Source organism: Dasypus novemcinctus, chromosome 12 (assembly GCF_030445035.2).
Source record: "Dasypus novemcinctus isolate mDasNov1 chromosome 12, mDasNov1.1.hap2, whole genome shotgun sequence".
NCBI lineage: Eukaryota > Metazoa > Chordata > Mammalia > Cingulata > Dasypodidae > Dasypus > Dasypus novemcinctus.
Window position 1 is genome coordinate 89423852 of NC_080684.1, and position 19705 is coordinate 89443556.

General features: G+C 39.5%; 2 protein-coding genes across 2 annotated transcripts in view; one reads left to right on the forward strand and one right to left on the reverse strand.

The window, feature by feature from the left end:
- The first annotated feature begins 801 nt into the window (after nucleotides 1-801).
- NOPCHAP1 (NOP protein chaperone 1) lies at nucleotides 802-13102 on the forward strand. The gene is made up of 4 exons (XM_004446783.3): nucleotides 802-1297; nucleotides 2963-3040; nucleotides 8350-8486; nucleotides 10170-13102. The coding sequence occupies exons 1-4, from the start codon at nucleotides 1189-1191 to the stop codon at nucleotides 10395-10397; spliced, it is 552 nt and encodes a 183-aa protein (XP_004446840.1). The 5' UTR covers nucleotides 802-1188; the 3' UTR covers nucleotides 10398-13102.
- Nucleotides 13103-14287: 1185 nt separating this feature from the next.
- Nucleotides 14288-19705, reverse strand: part of ALDH1L2 (aldehyde dehydrogenase 1 family member L2) — a 63609-nt gene continuing 58191 nt past the window's right edge. The window contains exon 23 of the mRNA XM_004446782.5: nucleotides 14288-18502. Within this exon, the coding sequence (XP_004446839.2) occupies nucleotides 18447-18502 (56 nt within the window). The 3' untranslated portion in view covers nucleotides 14288-18446. The remainder of the gene's footprint in view (nucleotides 18503-19705) is intronic.

A 19705-nucleotide genomic window follows, 5' to 3' on the forward strand; every position in this document is an offset into this window, starting at 1 on the left:
TTTCAGTTTAATTGATTTTTTTTTCTATTGTGTTTATTTATTTCAGGATTTACGTTATCTTTATTATTTTCTTTCTTCTGCTTGCCTTGGTTTTAATTTGTTCCTTTTGTTTCCAGTTAACATTAAAGCTTAGATAAATTTTCAAGACTTCATTTCTTTATAAATGAAAATTTTAAAAAATCTTTAAAAAATAAATAAATATTACAAACCAGCAATACCCCATTGGTTTTGTACAGTGCTGCACCTGTGGGGTTCACAAGGATTTTAGACCTATCCAGAGGTCTCAGTAGAATTCCAGTCTACTGAGGAAAAGACTTTCAGTTTTGTCAGTTGATCGATTAAACAGCTGATTAACAATTACTCATTGTTAGATTTCTCCTTGTTCATTCCGTCATCAAATATAGATTAATCATTAACCATGTGCCCGATTCCAAGGTAGGTACTGGAAATACAAAGAAAAAAGGGAACTGTCCCTTACCTTCTCTTCTATGAAGAGAGTGAAATCCGTTTTTAAAAATGTGTTAATCAGTGTTTTCCTCCTGAGTGCCTACTGTCATTTCTCCCATGGGTCTCTGTGCCCTAAATCGTATAAATTGGTTATAACATAATGTTAAATGATGATGATGGTAACAATAATGCAGCTGCAATTACATTCTAATACTCTTTTTACACCTCCCATGACATCTATGTGAAGTAGATATTATTATCCCGATTTTACGGAAGAGGAAACCGAGGCTCACAGCTAGTAATGAGCGATTTGTGACTGGATTTTAATCCAAATCTGTCTGACTCTGGAACCTCAGTTCCGTCAGAAACGAGCAGAAAAAGGATGGTCCAAGATTTCTGCTTCTGCTGGGCAAGTGGTCAACAAATACCGTTAAAAGAATGGAGAGGAAGACAGCCCCACGCCGCACTTTTCACGTCCGAATTCTCGTCTTCATTTAGCTAAATGGAGCCCGCCGGCTCTTTTCTCTGAGGTCAGGGGCCAGAGTCCAAACCGCTGCTTTCGCGCAGGTGCCCGGATGCTACCGCGCAGCCTCGTCGCTCTGCCAGGTGTCGCCCTTGCCCCGCCCCTTGCCCCGCCCACGGACGCGTTCCCTCGTATCACGGCCCTGGCCCCGCCCCCTACTCAAGCCTCTTTCCTGCATCCGGGCTTGGGCCGGCTGGGTTCCGAGGCTCCAGAGAGGCATGGAGTTGTGCGACGAGCGCAGCGCGAGCTGTTCGCCGACCACCCGGAGCTGCGCCGGGGTCTCGGTGTCCAAGGATCTGCTAACGGCGGGGAGCGGCGGCGGCAGAGGTGAAGGGCGGGCGGCGGCTTGGGGCGCGCACGTGCAAGCCGAGGGTGCGCGGCCCGAGCAACTCCGGTCGGTTGCTCCCTGCCCAGGCCTCCAGACCCCCAAGGGGTGCTCTGGGCGGGTGTCGGCCCGGATGGCCAGGCGGCCCGGCTCCTAGAGCCGCAGGGGTCATGCCATGGAGGCTTCTCGGGGCGGTGGTTCTTACATTTCTTAAGGTAATAAGTTTGCTCTCCGCCCAGCGCCGCAGAAAGGCACCTCCAGCCCCCACGCCAGCCCTCAAAACTAGAAAGTTCCTGAAGTTCTCCAAGAATGAATTCAGGGTCGTCCGTCTGGGTTGAAGCAGTTGGCTCATGGGGGAAGGCAAATGAATATATTATGGTTTACAAGCCTCCCACTCCGCCCTTCACATACAGAACCATCCTGTTAGTGCCACTCTCTTGTAGAAGACGATTGGAATTTATTATAGTTCAGGGAATCTACATAGGATTTCAGGCAGTATAATACAGAAGTAAAAAGCATGGGTTTGAATCCCAACTCCACGAATAATTAGAGAATTTTAGGGAAGTTATTTACGAGTTCTAGGCCTCAATTTTCATATTTGGAAAACGGAGGCAGTATTATTTTTAGAGTTGTGAGAAGAGGGAGAATGGAAATATGAGTTTGGGCATATTGTCAGTAGATGTTAGATTGAAGAAAAGGTTCTGGGGAACCCAGAGTATTCCAGGGGGTAATAAGAATAAAGCCCAAGCTTATGTGTGATGCTTACTGTGCACCAGGAACTAATTTAATCCTCAAAACAATCCTATGAACTAGGTTCTGTTACTGTTTCCATCTTATAGATGAGGCAACTGAGGCATAGTATATTCTACAGATGAGTTACTTGCTGGAGATCACTGGGCTGGAGAGTAGCAAAACTGGATTTGAATCCAAGCAGTCTGACTCCAGGTTCCATGCTCTTAGCACTAATCTACGAGCTAGGCCTAAAGTAGTTAGCATTCACTGTTTTCGTTTGTCCAGTCCTGCTTTCAGGTTGAACAGGATTTTGGTACCATTGAGTGAAGAGATTATCCACCTGTTGGAAAGAGGGTTTTGAAAGACAAGTCCTGTTCTGGAGTCTGATGGACTGCAGAGTTGGGGTGATTTGAGGAGGAGTGAGAGATGGGGCTGAAAAGGTGGTGGGGAGAGATGGCAGAAGTTCCCCAAAGGGCTTCTTTGTCTAGGTGGTATATCTCTGAAGGGGAACTAACCAGGCATCACAAATGTAGTAACTAATGTTCAAACAGGTTAGGTAATTTCCCAGTATTGCACAGCTAGCACAACCTTTTCTGGCTTCACTTCGTTATTGTACTCTGTACTCCTTCTTCCATGCTGTCCTTATAGAGTGTCACCTTTCCACTGATGAATTTCTGATCCAGAAAGATGTAGTTTCTCGCACATTACTCAACATTGGAGATACAGAGATGTATGCGACAGCATAAAAGAGAGAGGTGATGGATGCTTATAAAGAACTAAAATGGTAATGAAGGTATAAGAAAATTTGGAGTGCCTCTTTTTAAAAAAAAAACATTTTAGGGAATGCAGAATAAGCAAGACTTGAGATTCGTCACAGGAGGTTTGCTGACAGGCCCCCATTATAATGCCATACTGTGTGTGTGTTTATATTTCAGGTATATTGGACAGGTTGCTCATCAACTCGTCCAAAAAGAACTCTACTCTTCAAACAGTTCGGGTAGGCAGGAGTCCCTGTAAGTACCCCTCTCTCCCCGACTCTTCCTCTCTTTCAGGAACCCTCTCTGATGCCAAATTTTGTCTAATAAGCTCTTACTTGATGGGACATTTGCTGCCTTCATGGTCAAATATCAAGCCATAGAAATTCCAATGGAACAAGTTTTACCTAACTTGGGATTTATGTTGTAAAGTCAGTACACAAGGATCGAATTTATTACTTTATTGTCCTGCCTTAAGAGGGTAAGATTTTCCTGAAAAACTCCTTATGGAAAAAATGGTATAAATATTTGGAAGTCAAAAACAATTTTTGTTATTCATCATAGGAAATTTTTTTAGAAGTTACTGGGCCCCAGATTTAATGCACACATGGAAAAATACCACCACATCCCATTATATTGGATAGTTACTTAAATAAGTAAGCAAAATGTGGTGTGTCCATACAATGGAATATTATTCAGCCATAAGAAGAAATAAAGTTTTGATACATGCTATAATATGGGTGAACCTTGAAAACATTATGCTAATTGAATAAGCCAGATACATAAAGCCATGTTTTATATGACTGCAAATAATGTGAAATATCTAGAATAAGAACATTCATAGAGACAGGTTACCAGAGGCATGGGAAAGGGGAATGAGAGGTTTTGCTTAAAGGGTGAAGAGTTTCAGTTTTGAGTGATAAACATTTTAGTAATTGACGGTGGTGGCAGTAACACAGAATTGTGCACTTAAAAATGGTTAAAATGGCAAATTTTATATCATGTGTTAACATAATAAAAAGAGATAAAGCTAAGAATTCAGTGACCACATTGTAAATAATTTATGAGGTTATTGCATCTATAAACTAAGAAATCACGGGTACTCTGAGGAGAACTTGCATTGTTTCTGATGAAAAGTTTGCTGTCTTATCTTTGTTGAACTGTATGTAATGTTTCTTTTTTCCTGTCACTGCTTTTAAGATTTTTTAATTGCAGGTTTTCACCAATTCCTTGGTGTAGTTTTGTGATTATTGAGCTTGGGATCATTGATCTTGGATCTGTGGATTTTGTAGTTTTCATCAAATTTGGGAAATGTTTGGCCATTGTTTCTTGAGTATATTTTTCCTGTCCCCTTCTCGCTCCTTTCCTTCAGATCATAAATTACCCACCATTTTGCCCAGGATGCACTGATGACCCAGTTCTTTTTTTTTTTCTTTTTTCCTCTTAGTTTCATTTTGTATGCTTTCTATTGCCATGTCCTCAAATTTGTTAATCTTTTTTCTGTATTGTCTAATCTGGTGTTAATTCTATCCAATGTATTTTTCATGTCTTATATTTTGGTTTTCATCTCTAGATGTACAATTGGTTCTTTTTCATATCTTCCATACCTCTAGTTAACATGCTCAGTGTTTCTTCTATGATCTTGAATATATGGAATATACATATAATAACAGTTTTAATGTCCTTATTGATAATTTTATCATCTAGGACATTGTTGGGTTTGTTTCTTTGGATTAATTTTTTTTTACCATTATGGGTTAAACTTTTCTGCTTCTTTGCATGCCTTATACTTTTTTTTTTGGATTCCAGACATTGTGAGTTTTACCTTACAGTATGCTGTGGACATCTTTGTATTCAGATATTTTTGAGCTTTGTTTTAGTTACAGTTAAGTTACTTGGAACTTACTGATCCTTTCAAGCTTCGTTAGGTGGGACTGGAACATCCTTTAGCCTGAGGCTAATTTTTGCCCAAGACTGAGGCAATACCCTTCTGAGTACACTACCTAATGTCCTGTGAATTACAAATTTTTGGTGTTGACACAAGCTCTTCCTGGTCTTTTGTGAGCTCCAGGGATGGTTCTCTCTGCTACTTTCAAGTGGTTCTTTCCCTGGCACTGGGAGTTTCCTTGTATGCATGCACTGATGAGTACTTAGCTGAAGACTTGTGGGGAACCCTTGGCAGCTCTTTGTGCTCTTTATCTGTGCAGCCATCTCCTCTCCCCTATTCAGCCCTGTGAATTCTAGTCAACTTGGCCTCCCCAGATACCCAGTTCTTTCTATTCAACGCATGGAGACCGCTGAGCTTTGCCTCTGTTTCCACTCCTTGCACCGTGGCCCAGAAACTCTCCAGACAGTAAGCTGGGGGTAGTCATGGGGGTCACCTCATTTTTTGTTGTCTCTCAGGAACATTGTCATGTGCTTCCTGGTGTCCAATGTCTGAAAATGGTTTCATCCCCCTCCCGCCTCCCTGATTTGTTGGTTTCAGTCAAAAAGGTAAATCTCATCCTTGTTACTCCATCTTGACTGAAAGAAGTCTATCAGAACATCCGTTGAAAAGATGATCGATTCCGCTATTGAAGTTTGCTTGTCACCTGTTGAAAATCAGTTTTCTTTTTCTTTTTTTTTTAAAGAAGGTACACAGAGTGAACCCCGGACCTGGTACATGTGAAGCAGGTGCTCAACCACTGAGCTATACCCACTCCGCAGAAAATCTATTTTTTAATATTATTTTTAAAAAGAGTTTTATTGAGTTGTAATTTACATCGGTTTTGCTATTATGAATAAGTTTGTTATGAACATTTGTGGACAAGCCTTTGGTTAAGCATGTTTTTATGTGTGAAAGAGCCTTTAATTATCTTTGTTTATTGAGAGAGAGTTTTGCGAGGGTTAGAATTCTAGGTTGATAGATGGTAGTGTCCATCTCTAAAAGTTCGATGTTTGGAAACTCACTAGTGCATAAGTGGCACAATTATAGGGCTCACCTCATTCGTTTCTGTTCTCTCATGGGCTGCCTGTTGTCCAGTGTCTGAAAACATTGTTTTATTTCTTTTGTCCAGTTTTCTAGTTGTTTTAATTTGGGAGAGTAAGTCATGGCTGGAAATGGAACTACCTTCACTTTTAAAAATTATTTCTTTCTCTTTTTCTAAGCCTATATAGCTAAATTTGCTTAGGTTTAACCCAATGGTGAGGAGATTCTGGTGTGTGTTTTTATGTACCTGTTTTAACCTGAATAGGTACTACTAACAGTCAAAACTCTATGGTAAAATATATTGTAAATAAAATACCCCCTAAAGCATTTGTTATTAATACTGAAAACTGTAAAAATTGGCCCAGGACAAATTAGAATTGGTAGAAATAACTTAATAATAAAACAATAATTTAAAAAGCACAAAACAAAAAAACCAACTCGGGAGCCAGTGTGACTCAGTGGTCGAGAACTGGCTTCCCACATATGAGGGTCCTGGGTTCAATCTCCGGCCCTGGTACCTCAAAACAAAACAAACAAATGCTAAGTAAGATCTGAACTGATTCTCTGATGTGGTTATAACATAGATTTAAATCCACAGACATGGAATTATCTTGCTTTTTACCAGTAATTTCTTTCTGTGTACCTGAAGAAGAATAGGCGCTAACACTTATTCACTGCTTAGTATGTGTTAGACATTGTTTAGGGCTTTGTATGTACATGGTCTCATTTAATTCTTCCAGTAGCCCTGTTTTACAACCCAAGGTACCTTCATTTGCTTGGCCTTTATCACCATTTTCTTTTCTTATTCCTTATTCTGGATATTTTAGTCATCTATTGAGTAGCCGCATTAGTGAATTAGCAAGTTTTGAGAGTCCGATACTTGCATAGCTATGTGCTGGGTCTCTTTGGAGAGAGAAGGAAATTAAATATTATTTGTTCATTGAGTCCTCTGTAATTTGCATATTGCCTGGCAGTTTATCACCCTTGTTATATAGATGAGTTAACTGAAGTTTAGAGTTTTAAATGTCTGGACTCCTTTGGCTGCAAGTGACTGAAAGCCAGCTCAGGGGGCCTTAAGCAAAACAAAAGAAATTAGATTGAGTCATCTTATTGGAAGAGAATTAAAAACAACAACAATGAACAAGGACACTGGATCCAGGTGCTCAATATCAGTATCACTTAGGCTTGCTGTGTGTTGTCATAACCCAGAGCTGGCTCTTCCCTGAGGTATGACAAGGTGGCCAGTTTATCAGCAGCTCCAGGCTTAGATGCTACAGTACAGGAAGCCAGCAGAAAGATGGATCCTCTTTCTCAACAGTTTAAACAAAAGGCCTAGGTTGATTTCTCATTGGCCCAGTTCTACCACTGTGTGCCACTGGACCAAATAAGGGGGGACCAAGGGTGTGGAATATGGAGGCATGCATGGGTGGGGAATAAGAGTGATTGGCAGAAGTCTAAAAAGAAAGTTAGGATTATGTTCTTAGAAGAAAAGGGAACAGATGTTGGGCCAGGCAGAAACAACCACTACTTAATGAACTTGCCTACGGTAATACAGACAGTAAGCAGTAGAAGTGGGATTCTATTAATAACCTCCACAGTCTTACCCCAGAGCTTGCTGCACTTAATCATTAAGTCTTACTGCCTCCTTATTCAGTTACTATTTGTTAAATGACAGCTTTCTAGAAATCATATCTGGGGCTATATGAGAAACACAAAACATTTGAGGGGAGCAGATGTAGCTCAAGTGGTTGAGTGCCTGCTTCCCATGTACAAGGTCCCAGGGTCAATCTCCCGGTACCTCCTAAAACAAACAAAACAACCAGCCAAAAAAACCCAAAAAAAACAACTCTCATTGGGGGATATTTATAGCTAAGTGACTGAGCACCTGCTTCCCATGTGCAAGATCCTGGGTTCAATCCCTGGTACCTCCTAAAAAAATGGTTTTTGAGAAATAATTGTTGAATTGTATAGTCCTATACTGCTTTAAGAATTCAGAAGAGGGAAGTGGACATGGCTCAACTGATAGAGCGGCTGTCTACCATATGGGGGGTCCAGGGTTCAATCCCCAGGACCTCCTGACCTGTGTGGTAAGCTGGCCCATGCGCAGTGCTGCTGTGCACAAGGAGTGCTGTGCCATGCAGGGGCGCTCCCACGTAGAGGGCCCCACATGCAAGGAGTGTGCCCTGTAAGGAGAGCCACCCATGTGAAAAATGCGCAGCCCACCCTGGAGTGGCGCCACACACATGGAAGAGCTGATGCAGCAAGGTGATACAACAAAAAAGAGACTCAGTTTCCCAGTGTCACCAAATAATGCAAGTGGCTGCAGAAAAACACACAGCGAATGGACACAGAGAGTGGGGCAGGGGGAGAGGGAAATAAAGAGAAATAAATAAAATAAATCTTTAAAAAAAAGCACTAAATTGATTTAAAAAAAAAAAGAATTCAGAAGAGAATGATGGAGGTTTTTAAACTTGAAAGATTTGAAAGATTTATTGTTATTAAATTCTGAAGTGTTTTACAGGATATCCTAGATTTTAGAATTTGATGTTTGACCAAATACTAACATAAATCTTGATATACTATATATTTTTCTTCTTAGTATTGGACCAAGTACAGACCTTTCTCCCACAGATGGCCCAGGCAAATGAAAGGCTGAGAAAAGAAATGGCAACTGCACCACCTGGTCGTTTTGATATTGAAAATGTTGATGGGACTCTTGGAAAAGTTATACAAATGGTAACTGCTTTGGTTTCATTTCATAAAGTAAAATTACCAGTGTGCATGGTCACTTAAAAAAGAGAGAGAAAACTTGATCATTTAATTCCAAATGTTATTTTCCTTCTTGGAAAGTCAGCTCATGCTTCCAATACTTCACAGGTACTTAATTATTTTATGAACAAGGCCTTATAGATCAGTAACATTCCCTGGGTGAAGTTCAGTAGCATAGAGTCAGAGGAAGCTGCTTAAAGTCAAATACTACATTTGTTATTTTTGAAGCATTCATTTACTAAATGTTCTAACTGGATCTTTGTTTCCCATCCAAGGCCCGAAAGAGGTCATCATAATCTGATTTGAGTATGCTAAAATACATCATGCATTTAACAGAATGGCTGACAATGTAAGCCTTGTCTGAAATTCTCTCTCGATTTATACGCATCTTGTTTTTACATTGGAATTCCCATTCTAACATTCGTATCTTAATAGGGCTGACACCATTGTTAATAATAATATCCAATTCATTAGCAGATCTGGTCAGCTCTCTCTTCAGAATATCCCAGATCCAATCACTCTGACCACCACTGCTGCCGTCTGTGATGCAAGTAATTTTGGTGTCTCTGTTGGATTGTTGCAGTGATTTCCTAACAGGTCTCCCGGCTTCCACTCTTTCCTCCCTAGAGGTTGTTCTTCACAGTATGTGTGGCATGGTTTGGGAACCATGGTGCTTCCATCACATTTCTATTAAATTCGGAGCCCTTCAAGGGCCTATGGGATCCAGCCCCTATCTCTATCTGACCTATGTGTCCCCTTCGTTTACTACACTCAGGCTACCAGCTGCCTTGTTCCAGGCCTTCTCCCTTATGGTTCCCTTTGTAGAATGCTCCTCCCTAGTTTTCTACATTTGACTCTCTTGATTATTATTCACTTGTCCCCTCATCAAGAGGCCTTTCCTAATGACCTTATTGTCTTACTCTGCTTAGTTTTCTTTATTTTCACTACCTGACAGTATGTTTTAATATGTATTTGTTTACTGTCCTTTACCCACTCGAGCAGAGTTCAGCAAACATTTTCTGTGAGGGGTCACACACTCAATACTTGAGGCTCTGTGGGCTGTACAGTGTTGCAGCTACTCAACTCTATTGTAGTGTGACTGCAGCAGGTGACCGTATGTAAATGAATAAGCAAGGCTTAAACTTTATGTTTGGACACTGTACTTAAATAATTTTCACATTTTACGAAATATTCTTTTTTTTTCAGTCATTAAAAAAATGTAAAAGCCATTCTTAGCTCATGAGCTGAACAAAAACAGGCAGCAGATTTTGCCTGCAGGCTGTAAGTTTGCCAAGCCCTCCTCAAAAATATAAGTTCTGTAAAGGCAAGGGTTTCTTGTTGTTGAGTCTCTAGCATCTGTAGCATCTGGTATGGTGCTTGGCTCATGTTACTATTTGTTGAATGATGTTGAATGTGTTCAGAGTATGTAGAATTAGGTTGTAAGAGACTTTTTAAGCGTGTAGTAAATGCGAATCATTATGGTCGACCCTGGCAACTAAAAGAACAAAAGTGCCATATTGTATTGAAAACATTTCTCTTACTCATTGTGCGTAGTATTTGTGCTGAATGTGGGTTGTGCCCAGTGTTCTTTTATTATAACATAGCTAGGGAATTACCTGAAATAAATTCCTACCTGGGTGCTTTTTGCAGGATGTGGCCTTATTTGAGATGAATCAGTCTGACCCAAAAGAAGAGGACAGTTCAGAGGAGAGTCTACAAGACAGTTCAGAGGACAGTTCCGAATCTGAAGATGAAGATGAGAGCATTCCTTGTGAAGTCAACATAGATAACATTAAGCTTCCTAATTCAGAAGGCGGAAAAGGCAAGATAGAAGTTTTGGATGGTCCTGCAAGTGAAAAAAAAGAAATAGTGAAATAAATGATCTGAAAAGAAATAGGTGATATATGCTTGCTAATTCTATGAAAAAGAATATGGTTCACTGGTTTTTTGTATTTCTGGTCTCTCTGGTGCTTTTATGTCATATGGGATACATTTTGTTTCTCAGAGAAACAAAAGCTGGCTTTTAAGGAGTTGGATACAAAGCATTTGGGGATCTTCCAGGGTTAGACTTATCTTTGTCTCATGCTAAAGAGATTTAACATTTAGAAAGCTTAACTTTGTGCATGGTGATGCGTGAACTTGTTGGCATCTTGTTTTCGTTTTAAATTGTCTTAGATAAAACAACCTCATTTTTTTTTTTTAGGTTATTACTATAAAGTCAAACTTTTTAGTCAACAGAGTGGGTTCAAGGAGGGAGAAATTTTTTTTAAGGAAAAAAATTTTATAAAGAAAAATTATTTATATTTATCCTCAGGCATAGCTCTTTACATTAAAAAAATAAATAAATTCCTTTCCAGTTTGAGCCTGGGAAACCAGTACCCTTTGATTTGATCATTGCCAGTGACTTCGCAGCTGTGGCATGCATGTAGAATTTACTGGCTAGGAATGTTTTTTATCTTTTTCTTTTTTTTTCTTTCTTTTTTCATAAAGCAACACTTTTTTGTCTGAGTTATTAAAATTGTTTCACACAATTGCCCACAGTTTGAAACCTACTAAATGCAGAAAAGACACTCGTAGAAGTAGGAGGCATGGTACAGAGAAAGGCAATTGCTTGTTTTCCTTTCAAAGGTCAAATGGTCCTAAGTGGAAGTCACCTTTCTGTCTCATTCTTGATCTATTACACTTGTTTGGGATCTCATCTGCCATCCTGGTTTTTATTCAAGAAATCCATCTGAGAATTTAAATGACTACTTCCAGTCTGTTGAACTGATTCGACTTTGTCGTCTAATGCTTTAAGCTGCTTTTTAAATCCAGTTCTTTCTTACTACTCACATTAGCCTGTGGCATTTTATAAATACTATGAAGATAATTCCAAGGTCTTCTTTGGCTTTTCTCATAGGAAATTGTAACTGAACCACTAACTGCCAGCTGTCTTGGGCTGTGACTCACAAAATATTTGAAGATGAACAGATCTGGAAACAAAATTTCTCAGCTGGAAAGGGGATTGTACTATAATTTGTAGCACCCAACACAACTGTGGTGGGTTATTGATATAAATATTTAAAGATTGCCACCGACTGCATATTATGCTACGTTGTGGGAAGAATTGCATTTGTCTGGTGCATGGTGTATGACACAGTAGGCACTGAATAATGTGAATAAATAATGTCTAAGAGTATGAGGGTATGCAGGGCATTTTAACCATGGTAGATTGCTTCAGGCAGGGGGATATAAAGCTAACTAAACAGAATTACTGAATATCCATGTAGAAATAGACTGAGTTAAAAATTAAAGAGACTAGTCTAGAAATAGATAGTAGTATGTAAAGATTTTAATATTTATCTTCTGCCATGGCTAGTTCATGTGTATGCAGTTAGGCTTCCTGTAAATTAAGGGCGTCAACTAAATTCAGGTTTTCTGGGCATTCTTGTGACACAGAAAAATTAAGAAAAATAAAATTTTATATATATAAGTGTACAGTACCTCAATTATTCAATATACAGTATCAGGATTGGCTAACTATTTGAAACAAGGTTAGGGTCTAGCCTTGTACTCTATGCCAAAATAAATTCTATATGGGCTAAAGACTTAAATGCAAAAAATAGTTCTAAGAGTTCCAAAATAAAATATGGATGAATATTTAATAATGGAATCTAGAAAGTCTTTTTAAAAAGCATAATATCAAAGCCTGAAATCACTAAGGAAAAGATGAGAAAATTTTGACCACATAAAAATTAAAAACTACTGGATGGTAAGGAAAACTAAAAGGCAAGGGACAAGCTTGGGAAAGGCAAGGGATAAGCTGGTACTATATAACAGTGAATATCAATATATAAAGTGTGCTTATAAATTAGTAAAAAAGGACTAATATATCAATAGCGAAAAGGTCACTGAGCATTTATCAAAGAAATGCAAATGAGACCAAAGTGATATTTTTCACCAAATTGGTAGATGAAACAATAGGTAGTCCTTAAACTGAGTACTTTCTGCATGTCACACAGTCCGTATTTTACATTTAAGAGTTGCCACCACTCATACATACGTAAAAATTCATCAAGCTGTTTGTTTAATTTAACATCTGTGCACTTTATGTAGCACCTTAATTAAATTTTGTTTTTGTTTTTAAGCAGTTTACTGTATAGGCTGTTACAGTGTAAGCCACTGTTGTGCTTTGGGTGCTCCGTCTCTGGTCTTGCTCTGACTGATAGCAAGGTGTAAGCTGATGGCAGCCATCTGGTCCTGTTCCTGCTACAATTGATGAAATACTCTCTTCAGACATGTGGGGTTTCATTTTTCTATGGCTTTATGACAGTTACATTATCAGAAAACTAGGTATAATGGTCTTTAAGCAAAATTTTATTCTGGATGAATCTTTCATCTATGCTTGTAATATTTTAATTGTTCATCAAATATGGTACTTCTAAAAAACTGCCTTGCAGAGTAGCTTGTATTATTGTGCCTGTATCCACTACTATGGTTTAAAAAGTCAAGAAAAAGGTTGTCTTACTTTCATTTGTATTTCCTACAGTGCCTAGCATAGTGCCTTTCACTCAGTTGAAATACACCATAAAATGTTCTTCAAACTGACTCTTTCTCTTTTCATGTCAATGAAAGTAATTCAGCTTTAAAAATCAGTTCACAATCCTGAAGAAAAAGACAGGATAAATTTGACTGATAGACTTTTCCTACTTTGATGTAGTCTTTGTGGTTGACAGTCCATTCATGGAAAATTCTTGCCAGTGATTGGTTTAGGAATAGGGCATGTGACCCAAACCTTCCCAGTGGGGCCGCAGGACAGTCTGTTAGACCTTGAGGAAGGAATTTTTCATTCCATAAAAGGAACATGAAGAGATGGGTTTTTTTGGGGGGTGGGGGTGGGGGTGGGGAGAAAGGACTGGATTGGCTATCTTACCCTGACTATGATTCCCAAACTCATGCAGCCAGCTAGTGGCCAGCGTGAAGGTAAAGTCAGCACACCAAGGAAAGCAGTGAGGAGCAAAGAATTTCATTGAGTCCTTGCTTCAAATGACCCAGTAGACTGCACTATTGCTGGACTTTTTGTTTTGTGGTACAACAAATTTTATTGTTAGAAAAAACAAAATATAACCTTATGAGATATTCTGCTTATATCCATTTTATTAGCATGGAGCTGCTAAGCAAATTTCCTAAGTTCTCACAGTAAGTATGTGATAGAGCTAAGGTTTAAGCTTAGGTAGCCACAACTGGCCATCGTGACCTAGACAATGTGCCATGGGCACAGGCACTGAAGTCTGGATTAGAATCCCAGCCCAGCCACTTTTCTCAGTTTCTCTACCTGTAAAATGGAGATAATCTCTCTGTTACAGGGTTTTTGTGAGAAATTAACCAGTCAATACATATCAAGTGCTTAGAATAGTACTTAGTAAATGTAAGGAGGTGCTATTTTGCTGTAAAAATCAGGGAGTGGATGTGGCTCAAACAGTTGTGTGCCTGCTTCCCACATGGAGGTCCCAGTTTTGGTTCCCAGTGCCTTCTAAACAATGAAAAAACAAAGCAACTAGCAAAAGGAATAAACCAACTCAGGGGAGCTGATGTGGCTCAGTGGTTGAGCGTCAGTTTCCCATATACGAGGCCCCAGGTTCAATCCCCAGGCCCGGGTACCTGAAAAAAAAAAATCATACACTATGATGGCAAAGATTTGGTGAGACTATTTGGTGAGATTCTAGAGGGGTAAAACCTTTGACCCAGGAATTCCACTTCTAGGCATTTATCCTAATAATAAGAATGACTTTGTTCACAAATTTTTTATTGCCATATTTGAAATCGCAAAAAGCATATCTAAATGTCCAATAATAGGGAAGAAGTTGAGTAAACTGGTACAACCATTTAATGGGATAAAAGCCACTGATAATATACAGAGTATGCTTATTGTCAGAGCAAGATGCTCATGATACATTAATTGAAAAAAACAGATAAAACTAGGTACAGCATTAAGTATGTATTCATAGAAAGTGCCTGGAACAATCTCAAATATCACCTGTGGTTATGTAGAGATTATGGTTGAGTCTTCCTATTTTTGCATATATTTTTACATAAGTAGTATTAAAAATCCACTCTGGTATTATTTAATTATAACATTGGAAATCCCCCTTCTCCAACATATCTCATGCTCATTCTACTCGGTTTTTAGTTTGACAAAATATTTAGTGAGTGGACCTAGGCCTTGATTGAGGCACTAGGAATAAAAACTGCCAACCTGGTTATGACCATGAGCTTTGTTGCTTGAATATCTGTCCTACCACTTCCTAGCTGTGTGATTTGACGCAGGATACGCAACTTCATTTGAAAACAAGTATTTATTGAGCTCCTCTCATGTATCAGGCACCATATTAGGCACTGTACATCATAGAACAAAATAAGCCCCTGTTCGTGGAACTTACATTCTAATGGGGAGAGATTGATGGGAAATACCTAATACATCAGGAAATGAATGTTGTCAAGATAGCATGGGATAAGGGAAATAATGACAGGGCAGGCGAGGTATGTTAGAAAGGATAGTCAGGGAACGTGTCTCTCATGACTTGATATTTGAGGAGAGACCTGAGGCAGTGGGGCAGCCAGCTGGGAGGCTGTATGTGAGGACAGAGTTTCAGGAAGAAGCAGTGGTGTGCAGGTGCCAGGTTGCACTGGCTCCAATCACACCCATTCTTTCCCAATTCACCAGTCCATGAAGTCGAGGTGAGACCTTGGAATCAGCCTTGATAAGAGAATTCGCACATGCTCTGAATCAAGCCAGGATCATCAAATGCTACAAATCCAATTCCCCTACCTCCACCTCAAGAGAGGTGCTTCTAACTGTCTGCCAGCACACCACTGGGAGGTACACCAGTAAGTGCAGAGGCCCTGAGGTAGGAGCATGCTTGGTACATTTGAGGAACAACAAGACAGCCAGGGTGACTAAAGCAGAATGCAAAGGGAGAAGGACAGGGGATGAGGTCAGAGGTAGCCAAAAGCAAGATCACACAGGACTTTGAGGCACAGGAAGTATACTGGTCTTTGTTCTAAGCCATTGTTGGATTTTGAGCAGAGAGGGGACATGATCTGACTTAAGCTTAGAACAGAGCCACACAAGGGAGGAATCCAGAAAACCAGTTGGGAGACATCGGCAATAACCTAGATAAGAGACTGTATGGTTTGACTCGGATGTTGGTGGTGCAGGTACTAAGAGCACCTCAATTTCTTTTTCTGGTGGGGTTGTGAAGATTAAATAAGAACATTTTAAAACTGCTTAGCATAGTGTCTGGCACACCAGATGCCCTCAATAAATCATCCTGTTTCTTTTTCTTAATCATGGGTAGGAGCAGAGTGCTCATACCTAGTTAGGCAAACAGCTCCAGTACTAGGTGGTTACTTGAGGCAAGTGGGAGTGTAGAGGAAGACAACGCTGCTGGCAGGTAGGAAAGGCAAGGAATGGGGTTTGAGCAAAAGGGGACTGGGAATTTTAAGGAATATAGAATTGCTTGAAGTGTCTACATCTCCCCAATCCAGTTGATAATCAGCTCTCAGCCTTAATTTGAGTTTAGCAGAAACTCAGCAATCTGAAGGACAGTGCTCATTTTATTACCTACCGTGTTAATTAAATCACCTAGCAGGTTTTGTATCATGTTCCCATTCAAATTCACTTGGCAGTTTTTAAAAAACCCTCCAGAGCCTTTGAGTCTGATCAGCAGTCAGATATGAAAACTCAAGCCAATACAAACTTTACAAAACTTGCTATAAAGGAGTTCTTAACCTGGGACCCAAGCACGGGCTTCAGGATGTCCGTGAATCCCTTGAAGCTACTATGTGAGTGCATGCGAGTGTTGGGGGTAGAAGTGTGGAGCAGGAGAGGTCCATAGCTTTCATCGGGTTCTCAAAGAGGCTTGTGGCCCAAAGAATTAAACACACTGCTACTGAGATTAATGTTAGAGGGTAAAATCAGACCAGAAGAACAGGCATGTTTTTGTCTGCTAGTCCATCTACCATCAAAATATTTAGCAAAGTGGTATTTTAAATCACATGGAATCCGTTAAAACACTTTCTTTAAAAGTGGTTCTCTTCTAATAAGACCTTTGTTACTTTATTCAAATATAAACTGTCAATTTGGGCCTAGAGGATATTCATTCCAATTTAGAATTTCAGCTGTGCCAAGCTCTGATGGTATAACAAAAAATGCTACAGGCACATTCTGTTCTTTTGATCATGCCAGGATCGTATCTAGTATTCTTTCCTTTGAATGTTTTCTTCCTCTGATTTTGTTGCTCTGTTATTGTTTATTATTAATTCCCTACATTCCCCTCCTGGTGACATTGGGTCTGCTGAGTAACAAGTACTCCCTAAGGACTTCTTGAAAGCCCAAGAAATAAAAATGCGTTCTGAAATTTTACTTTAAATTTATAATTGTTCTGACCATCCTTCAAAGGCGTCATTGATTCACGCATTGGGAACCACCTTTGTTTAGCACATAACTACGTTCACCTGACCAAGGGAAACTATACGAGTCAACCGTCCATCAGTTTTAATGGCTTCCATTTCTTGAGCCATTTCTGTGTTCCAACACTTTAAGCGTTATGTATATATCTTATTGAATCTTTACAGCACCTTATGGTGTAAGGATTTTATCCCCATTTGATAGATGCCAAACCCAGGCTCTGAGACTAATTTCCCAAGATCACATGGCCAGTGAGCAGCAGAACCACTGGCTAGGTAGAAAGTGGACAACAGGATGTCCTATGGGGGACAAGTAAGCTACAGAAAGAAAAGTAGCCCTTCTCCTTTCACTACTGCCGGTTTTCATTGCATGGCATTTTCCAGTGCTGCTGTATCCAGGACTACACAAGAGCCGAGGGTGAGAAAATTATTCCAGGAACAGATGTTTACTCAAAAGGGTGGTGAGGAAATGAATTAATTCAACTGGTTAATTACTTTATCTCAATTTTTAAACAGTAATGGGGGAAACAGTTAACTTCTATTGTCGTTAATTTCTAGTGAGTATTGGCCAAGAGCAAAACTGCAAAGCATTGTGCTTATATTATTGCACCAAATTCTCATAATAACTCTTCTGAGGAAGTTATTATTAATACTATCTTCATTTTACACAAAGAAAGCTGAGGATCAAAGAAGTTGCAAAAAAAGTCACGTAGATAGTAATATGGTATGCTATGAACCGAAGTCAGCCTTCAAAGGCCATCAACTTTCCACTATTTCAGTATTTACTGGAGAATTTACTAGGATTTAACTATTTGGAATCAGAGATCATACCATTAAAATTGCATATTCCTCAGAATACAGTACAGTACCTTGTACCTAACAGGTATTCAAGAAATGTTTGTGGGTTGGTCGCCCATTACAGTCTATTTGCAATTAGAATAGCAAAGGTACAAAGATGTATCTTATTTCCAAATATTGAATAAATAAACGACCTTCACATTCCTTACAGGAGATATTGTTTCTCAAGTGTGAAATAATAGAAAATCTTTTTAATAACCCCATAAATATGGCTCTGAGGTTAAAATCTCTATGCATTATGTAACTGTTCTAATAAATGCACCTTATGTATTATAACTGCATATCAGTATTTTCAAGATACACAATCATGGCTAGGTTAATCTTGGTGGGAACAAAAGCAGTTTGGTGTTTTAGAAATATGTATAATATACAACAGTAGAAATCCAATAACTACAAATCATTTTAAAGTATAAAAGGTGTATTAGAAAAAAAAGGTATATTAGAAAAGACTCAGGCACGTGTGTAAATGCGTAGACAACGTAGCCTGACCTTGATAGTATATATGAGTATTTTTTGGCTCCTGACTGCTAGCTCCTTCTACAGGACACGCAGACTTCTTAAATGTGTCGAGGGTTCAGGAGCAGTGCCGTCTGCCAAGGGTTTCCTGATGATGACATTGCTCTAATATTCCAGCGTCACCGTCTTGGTCTTGAGGTATTCGTTTAGAGCTTCCTCACCTAGGGAAGAGAAGAGCAATTGATGGACCAGGTTCTGGGGTGCATGTGATGTCACCAGAACCTGGGACACAGCTGTAGGACCATAGGTCCCTACGCAGATAAATGTGGCCCAGGCCAGTGCTTTTCAAACTTCAGAGTTCACGCCCATCACCTGGGACCCTTGTTAAACCACAGCCTCTCAGTTAAGTCTGGATGGGGCGTGACAACCACAGGTGAAACTGAGGATGAGATTATGAATATTGAATTAGCTAATCCAAGGGTTCTAAACTTTGTCCCTACTTTAGAATCACCTGGGGAGATTTTAAAACTCCTGCTCCCACCGTCATACCTGAGACCAATCAAGTCAGCATCTTGATCATTTTTTTAAAGCTCCCAGGTGATTCTAATCCAATTGAGACCCCACTGAGCTAAGGGTTTTTAAAATTTGGAGAGGAAGAAACTATCAGGCAAACCCTAGTGTTTTATAATAAAACATAGACCTGAAGCTGGTTGACAACCTCTTTCAGAGGACAAGGAGAATGTGGTTGTTTCATGTTATAACAATGAGTGCCTTAAGAAAGTCTCCTACTGCGTTTTCCATCCAGGGATCCAGAAAGCCAGAATGAAGACATGGAAAAAACGCCTTCACCTTCAACCCAGTGGAATTTAAGAGTTACTTTTATTGCTGCAACTACATTGCCGAAAGTTATCAGAAAAGAGAAAATGTAAAAACAAAAAAATTAAATAATTAAAATAACCCAGATGAACCAAACTTATATTAGCAGACTGTAATTTCAAGTAAATCATAAACAACTTGCCAGACTGACTGTGGGGTATAAGAGCCTGGGTTCCACAGCCAGAATGCCTGGCTTTGAATTCTCACTGATAATAACTGGCTGTGTGACTTTGGGCAGTTACTAAACCTCTCTGTGCCCCGTTTCTCTTATCTGTAAAATAAGGATACTAAATGTACCTGTCTCACAGGGCTGCTGTAAGGTTTTCTTGTGTTCATATAAAAAAGTGCTTGGAACAAGGTCTGGCATGTATTTAGTGTTCCAAGTAAGCAACTACTTGGAAGGTGCTAGTGTCACTGGCAACCGTGAACTACATTTTGAGCTTTTTACAAACTCTAAATTAGAGTGTCTAGATTCCCAGCAAATATTGCTAGTTGCAGTGTTGACTCTGAATGACTGCCAGGTAGCTCAGAGACAGCATTTATTCCTA

Bases quoted from the DNA above. Each gene is read 5' to 3' on its own strand.
- NOPCHAP1 (XM_004446783.3), top strand. From the start codon at position 1,189: ATGGAGTTGTGCGACGAGCGCAGCGCGAGCTGTTCGCCGACCACCCGG. The intron at 1,298-2,962 runs GTGAAGGGCGGG...TTTATATTTCAG, and splicing joins GGGGAGCGGCGGCGGCAGAG to GTATATTGGACAGGTTGCTC. The intron at 8,487-10,169 runs GTAACTGCTTTG...TGCTTTTTGCAG, and splicing joins TTGGAAAAGTTATACAAATG to GATGTGGCCTTATTTGAGAT.